This window comes from Sycon ciliatum, chromosome 1 (assembly GCF_964019385.1).
Source record: "Sycon ciliatum chromosome 1, ocSycCili1.1, whole genome shotgun sequence".
Classification (NCBI taxonomy): domain Eukaryota; kingdom Metazoa; phylum Porifera; class Calcarea; order Leucosolenida; family Sycettidae; genus Sycon; species Sycon ciliatum.
This window is the reverse complement of record NC_088643.1, coordinates 39,279,224-39,286,723: the sequence shown is the minus strand read 5'-3', so window position 1 is coordinate 39,286,723 and position 7,500 is coordinate 39,279,224. Positions and strand designations below refer to the sequence as shown.

General features: G+C 45.4%; 1 protein-coding gene and 1 long non-coding RNA gene across 3 annotated transcripts in view; one reads left to right on the top strand and one right to left on the bottom strand.

The window, feature by feature from the left end:
* Window positions 1-1,895, bottom strand: part of LOC135824977 (FYVE and coiled-coil domain-containing protein 1-like) — a 20,982-nt gene extending 19,087 nt beyond the window's left edge. The window contains exons 1-2 of one of the 2 annotated variants that reach the window (XM_065337724.1): window positions 1,676-1,895; window positions 1,449-1,568 (exon numbers count right to left, since the gene is read on the bottom strand). In XM_065337724.1, coding sequence (XP_065193796.1) covers window positions 1,449-1,568; window positions 1,676-1,733 — 178 coding nt within the window. In that variant the 5' untranslated portion in view covers window positions 1,734-1,895. The remainder of the gene's footprint in view (window positions 1-1,448; window positions 1,569-1,675) is intronic. The other variant, XM_065337717.1, reaches the window with a different exon arrangement.
* A 213-nt stretch (window positions 1,896-2,108) lies between these two features.
* On the top strand, window positions 2,109-5,605 carry LOC135806990 (uncharacterized). Its single transcript, XR_010551403.1, has 2 exons — window positions 2,109-2,424; window positions 4,534-5,605. It is a non-coding gene; the product is annotated as an uncharacterized LOC135806990 (long non-coding RNA).
* Window positions 5,606-7,500: the final 1,895 nt, after the last annotated feature.

Here is a 7,500-nt window from a genome sequence, read left to right as displayed (position 1 = left end):
ATGCACTCCAACCCTGTGCAGAATTGAGATAGCTTTTTCCGGACTAGTTGGTAACTGAATATGGTGTACGCTGAGTATATGACAACATTTGTTCAGCCTCATTTTCTCTGTGCTGCGCTGATGAGTCCACAAAGGACAAAACAGTTCTGTCCGCAGATTGACAAATTTTGAATGTGCTCAAAATGAACGGATTGGATTATCCTGACTGGGTCCCAGACAACACCAGACAATGTGCCAATGAGTGTAGTTCAACTGTAAGTTACAATACTCGCACATGCACACATGCACAGACATGCACACGGGCACACAGGCACAGACATGCACACACGCACACAGGCACACAGGCACAGACATGCACACAGGCACACATGCACAGACATGCACACAGGCACACAGGCACAGACATGCACAGACATGCACACAGGCACACAGGCACAGACATGCACACAGGCACACAGGCACAGACATGCACACAGGCACAGACATGCACACAGGCACAGACATGCACACAGGCACAGACATGCACACAGGCACAGACATGCACACAGGCACAGACATGCACATAACCGTGCTGTGGGCACACAAAACCATGCGGTGGGCACACACAACCATGCGGTGGGCACACACAGCCATGCTGTGGGCATACCTCTATCCAGCCTGGCTGCTGGGCTACATACACTCTAGTGATAGAGCTTTTCCAAGGACTGGTGAGACCAACGGTCACTTTTAGGCATCATGCGTGAGATATTTTCGAATCGCTGGTGAACAGGTGAAGCTCGGTTCACATTCAATTGGTACGGGAATGGATGTGTGAAGGTGAAGGAAGTGCTAGGGAGGCGCTCAACTCGATGTCCAGCACTCGTGTCGAGTCAAAGCCGCTGGCAGGAAGACCTTCCATGGCTTGGCTGAAAAAGAACAAGCTTCAGAATCACTCCGAGCGCTGTCACATTTCGTGTATTTTTCAATGCGCTTTCACATGCGACCTGTTCACCATGATAAAGACTGCAGCGTATTGTATCTTGTTATGGGCATAGATGTATGTAGAATGTGCCCGTTGTACTGTTGTGGACATTGGAATCCGGTGGAGTGACTGGGGCCGCCGCTTAGCGCTCAGCACGTACACGCACTGGAGTTCATGTGTACACTGTACAAATAGACCAGCGGCAGTGCTCACGGCTACAAGGCCAACGCCCAGTGGCCGCTTGACTTCTCAACGGATTTCAATGTCAACAACAGTATCATACGTATAGTGATGAGAGATTACCGTGGACCTAGTGACTCGCAACACATCTTCCTGCTGACCTACTGAGAAAGGGAATTCACCTTTGACTGTCGACCAAACAATGAGTACATAGTTACAGTGGTGCCTATCATTAGTTATGGCAGAGACAAGTGCAGTGCAGTGCGCTGCAATACAATATTTTCAAAACACATGAGAAGAGGTGTACCTTTCTGACCATGACGAAGAGCGGTCTCCAGGGCCAAGCAGAACGTTTGCAGCGCTGTGTGGTCATCAGTAAGAGCTGACTTGCTTGTGGAAAACACCGATTTCATGCTATCAACTGAATCTACATGCAATCACGGTCGGTAATTGGACAGCAATCAAGCATAGAGAAGTCAAGCTGGGCCAAAATTCAAATGAACCAGAAACAAGTGCTGTGAGTGCTGTGCTTACTTGCCAACTCGTCGAGGAGGCTTTTCCCCCGCTCCACTTCCATGGTCAAGGAATTCATGCGATATCACCATCTAAATATCTGCCAACCCTTTGTTCACAAACATTGAAAACAACGCTCCAGCTCCAAAACTCATAAACAAAAGTAAGTAATAGTTACCACTATTGTAACGTGCCTTCAGATCGAGCGCTCAACCTCAAAACACATGAAATTTAATAAAACATGAACGAGGAAAGCTAAAAATTAGTTGACTTGAAAAAAGGCTCGTCGTTGGTACATGGTCACGTCAGTACTGACAGTAGTAGTACGGTACAATAATGACTTGTCACCATGGTCACATGATGGTCCATCACGTCATCCTTGTCCATCTGAGTTGGAGAGTAAAATACTCACCCAAACACAGTCCATGCGCCAAGGGCCAAAAATGACCCGAATCTTTATGCAAAATGAAGATGACGACGCCGCTTTTTTCGACTTTTTCTGGGACCACTTTTGAGCAGAATCACCATTTTGATCGTCTTCGATTTGGCATGGAAGACTTTCATGAATGCTATTGTAACTTGGCCTGCTGAGGGCTAGGATAGTCCCTAAACAGAATCTGGAAGCCGTTCCGCCAGAGATTTGTCCGTCATGTTGCAGCAGAGCCACTTTTCTCAATTTTGCGTCGTCCAGAATTTATGATTTTTGGATGCCAAAATACTTGATGGCGTGAGAACCAAAAAAGAACTACCGGACACCACCCAGACCTCAGGTATGTATAGTCCATTGTCCTAGGCTGCTCATAAAGCAAAAATTGTCTTGATAGTAACTTGCCCAAAAATTTGGCGAATTTTTCCTAATACCCTAGTTGCCAATACACGAGAATCACGAAAACTAGTATGGCTGATGGATTTCTGATTTTCTTCTCGTAAACTTGAGGACAATTATCTACGATGTTACAAATATTAATGGGTGTTTTGAATGTGAACAGATACACTTCAAAAGGCTGATCGCGTTCTCAGATCAGCTGCAAACGAGTGTCAAAATTGTAGTTCAGAGCGATGTCCATTGAGGCTCTTCACCCGATTTCGCAGTTCATACATGGTAGTCATGGGAAGTTGGGTAGAATTAAATAAGTATGTATGCACTCTTAATTATTCCATAGACAAAGACATGTTCTGGAGTCTCATGGTGTTCGGCAGGCGCAATTATTACCTTCATCGTTTCTCGGTGAATTAACTCACTCCACCATTCCATACTGCACTCTTAGCCGACCCACGCCGCTTGCACATCACCAACACAGCGGGGACATTTCTGTTGAGATATTCCTGCCCCGTAAGCCGAGAAAAAAGGACAGCACTGCAGTGAACAGACCCTGACAAGAGGACCATATCGTAATGGCCCATGCGCTTATACACACACTTTTGCCGTGTTTGTTACTTTTGCAGGTCGATTGGTCTCACATAGAGGCGCATATGCGCATGTGCTTGTAGTTGTGTTACCAGTATGGATTGTGGAAGCTGCGCATTAAACCCTGTAAAGATGGCATATGGTGGACCCTGTGGTATCAGCGTGTCGTGGCCCGTGGGATTGATTGGGTTCACCTATGAAGTACAGTAGGCATCGGTTATAGCGTGGGTGTTTGAAAAACAACTTTCTATTCTTATTTCCGATATTTCTTACACACGATAAATCAAATGTGACACATCACGTGCATGTACGCGGAGTCAGGAAGATCATCGTACATGCAATGTAGTGTTACTGTGCATGCGGCTGGTCATAGTTACATGACCACAACAGTTGAACCTGTAGCACTACAACCCAACGCGAATCAGGTCGGAACTGCAGTGGACGGATGTTATTACTACAGACGATATACTTTGTACTAATCTGGTATGTTTTGCTACACAAAGTCCATTCTTAGGACCGATATATTCTACTGTACGATAAAATTGCTTTTAAGAATAAATGTGCACTTGAAATCCATGTTATGATTATGAAAACATGAGAGTTCATTCTTGTAGGCAGTATATTCTTTTACACGACCACGCTATAACCGATACGCACTGTACAAGTAGGGCTGAAACGATTATACCGATTACTGTAGAACGGGTAACTTTAGCGACGTAAAAACCCTAGCGAATTTAGCGATCAACTCATTTTTCGCTAAAGTTTTAAGTCGCTAATCCGTTGAGACATTAGTAGTGCACTGGTGATCCGTGAGTAGTAATACTAGTACAGTGCTGGCAACTGAAATCCGACCCCCAAGGGGTCGGATTTCAGTTGCCAGCACTTTAGTAGTACTAGCAAGAGTACATAACCCCCCAGAGTGTGCAACACCGATCCAGCTCTGCATAGGGTGTTGGTCGAGCGGAATCGGATCTTCTGATGTCATGCGTACACTCCACACCAGCGCAAGGCCGGTCTCGAGGCAGGGCACCATTGTTTTTGATCCAAGAGTACCCGCGACTCCCCGGGTTCCCCTCAGATGTGTACGGTATTATGACGCAAAGATCCGATTCCGCTCGACCAAGACCCTATGCAGAGCTGGATCAGGCGTTGCACACTCTGGGGGGTTATGTACTCTTGGTACTAGTTAGCACATGTTTTATGATGTTCTCTCGTACTAGCACTCATAGTACACGGCAGTGATGGTTTGTACATACAGTAGTAGAATGCAGTATCAAAATGTGTACAATGAAGAAAAATGCAAATCGCTAAAATAAAACGTCGCTAACCGGTTGACAATGGGAAAACGCTAAAATTAAAAGTCGCTAGAATTACCCGTTCTACAGTACTCGGTCATTGATCAATAATTCCTCACAATGAACTTCAATGCTTATGACTTGTATGGCTTTTCATTTTGTTTTTGTCCATGCAGGAGTCGGGATTATGCCATCTACTGAACATTGTCGCATGCGTTCCTATAGAGCAAGCTGGCTGCTCTCCATCTTGATTATGGACCTCAAGTGTGGACCCAACTGGTCAGAGAAATGAAGGAACAATCGTCATGGTGCACTCTCAGTGCCAAGGATATGCCTTGTGAAATGTGCCATATGCAGTTACTAGAGGAATTGTCTCGTTCCTTGCAAGCTGTTCGGTCACAAGCAATACTGTCACATCCCATACACGGCTGAACTGGTTAAGAGTACGTGCACACCCGTCTTGTCCTTTGCCGAGGAACGTGGTCCAGCGTTTCGAACACAGCACGCTGACCATTTACAGCTCGTTTGTAGTGGATTGTGTGAAATTGGTCTGGTGGGATTCGTAGCCGTGTTTAATTAAACAAGCCACTGAAGACAGATTTTCAGTGCCTCTGTCTTGGTTGAGGTTTTTCCAATCATATTCTGTGCACATATGGGTATCCAAGTGCCTATCAAGTATCATGGTCACTGCATACAGATCCATGTGGCTCTTGAATATGGACAACAGTCTATGGACAACAATCTTCTGTTTGATTGCCAGGCCTGGTGATGTTGTCCTAATTTGGTCACTCTATCTTATGCTGGCATTCAGTGTGTAAATGCTGGTGCTGGCTAGACTGTGAAGTATGGGGAATGATGCTCGTGTAGAATTCATTCCCTTTGACCGAAAGCTTGTGTTTCCGGATCCTGTTTGTAGCTGTACACAATTTCTCCGTTCTTCCTTGTGGTTAACTTTCGCCTCCGACTATCCCTAACCATCTCATTGGTGCGTCTGTCCATGACGTGGCTGGTTGGCATCGGAGTTGGGCACTGCCCTGTCATCCACTGGCATAGTGTTGAACCTAACTGACTTGTATGTCACATACTAGCTGGAAGTTGTTTAAATTAAAGGGTACAGTTCCAGTCTTTTAGTAGCTTTACCATTCCTACTTCGAAGTATTTCTTAGCTATTTCCTTTACTCGGCCTTAGGACACTTTCTTCACCATACACTGTGTTTCTTTGGCCGTAAAAGAGGCAGTCTGCACTTGTATTGAGTTTCCTCGTCGTGAAGGAGATGGAAAAGAAAGCACACATATAGCACGTCCTGCCTGTGTCTAGGCTATAAGCACTTTTAGTTGCTACAGTACATGTACCATGTGGTTGACTGAAACCAGGGTGTGCCAGATTAATGATCAAGAATGCATGCTGCAGCTGGGCTGTTTTGTTCCTTTTCTTATGTAGATCTACAGTGAAGGAATCGAAAGTGCATGTAACGTGCAATGTGTTTGCAAGTGAAATAATGTAAAGCCCCCCCCCCCCCCCCCCCCGGGAATACCTGCGCTCGAATCTGGCCCCCGTGAATTCCGCGATTCCGCGGATTGCAGAATTTCCGCAGAATCCAGTAGCGTCCGCTGAATTCAGAAAATCCCGCGGAATATTGCAGAAAAGAGAGAAAAACTGCTTTTTCTGGAGACTTTCAATGTATTTTCACAGCCAAACCAACCTGCTTGTGACTTTCATAATCAACTGGCAGTATATTTTAGAGCTTTTAATTTTTTCGACCAGGATTTCGCATAATTTTGGTTCAGAATTTATAGGGACAACAAACTTCGGTGGGGTTGCGAAAATTCAACCTGTTTTTACGCTCATTTTCCTTGCAGAATTGCCGCAGAATAGAGAAGGATTCGCAGAATTAGCACAGAATTTACTGTTTTTAGCCGCAGAATTCTGCACGGAATTTCTGATATTCTGCCGCGGAATTCACGGGGGACAGTCGAATGTACTATCATGTGGTCCATGTGCATGATAATGATAATTGAATTGGTTCAGCACTGTATTCTGGTGTATGTGCTGAAGTTGTTTACAGGTAGAAATTGACGGGGGCACACCAAGTTAGTTCTTTACATTACATGTACATGTACAGTAGAGCCTCGCTTTAAAGGGGAAGTTAAGCCTGGAATCAAATTTTCACCAGTTGTAGTCTTCGGGGTGCTGAGTCCAATGGTCTCTGTCCAAGGAAGCTGAGACGCTCCCTTCCTCCTTTATTCCCAATCGAACTCGCGCACTTCCACCGAAATTGGGTGACTGCGCCCTACTAGATGGGAATTTGTATGCAAAATGTCACCAAAAGCGCCATTTCGTTCTTATAAAAGCACGGATGACCGCGATTGGCCCATATGTTGTACTAGTAGTCTTTTGGACGCTGAGTCGACTGGTTTTGGTCCGAAAAGGCTGTGATGTAGCATTCGGCCCTTATTCCAACTTACAGCATGTTTGAGCGAGTTTCTATCACTCGAGTTGAACCTTTGAACCTTGGTGTGAAAGTTGTAGCCTGCTGGCGCGGTGACCAAGTAACTTGTGTACGCAGGAGCACGTGACCGCTTGTTCAGCCATGTTCGATTGGGAATAAGGGCCGAACGCTACATCGCAGCCTTTTCGGACCAAAACCAGTCGACTCAGCGTCCAAAAGACTACAACATATGAGCCAATCGCGGTCATCCGTGCTTTTATAAGAACGAAATGGCGCTTTTGGTGACATTTTGCATACAAATCCTCATCTAGTAGGGCGCAGTCACCCAATTTCGGTGGAAGTGCGCAAGTTCGATTGGGAATAAAGGAGGAAGGGAGCGTCTCAGCTTTCTTGGACAGAGACCATCCGACTCAGCACCCCGAAGATTACAACTGGTGAAAATTTGATTTTAGGCTTAACTTCCGCTTTACAGAACACGGAGCCCAAGAACACGCAGCCCGAAATACTAATAATTAAAAGAACGCCAGAAACCAAAGCTGAGAATGGGACATATCATTTTCTACCGTTCTGTAATTCAGCTTTTGTTATACATGTACACGTGTTATAAAGTGCACACACCATGATCCAGTACAATAAGAGTCTAAGAATGTGCTATAACTCAGAACGCAGCCATATTGCTAAAACGATGACTCA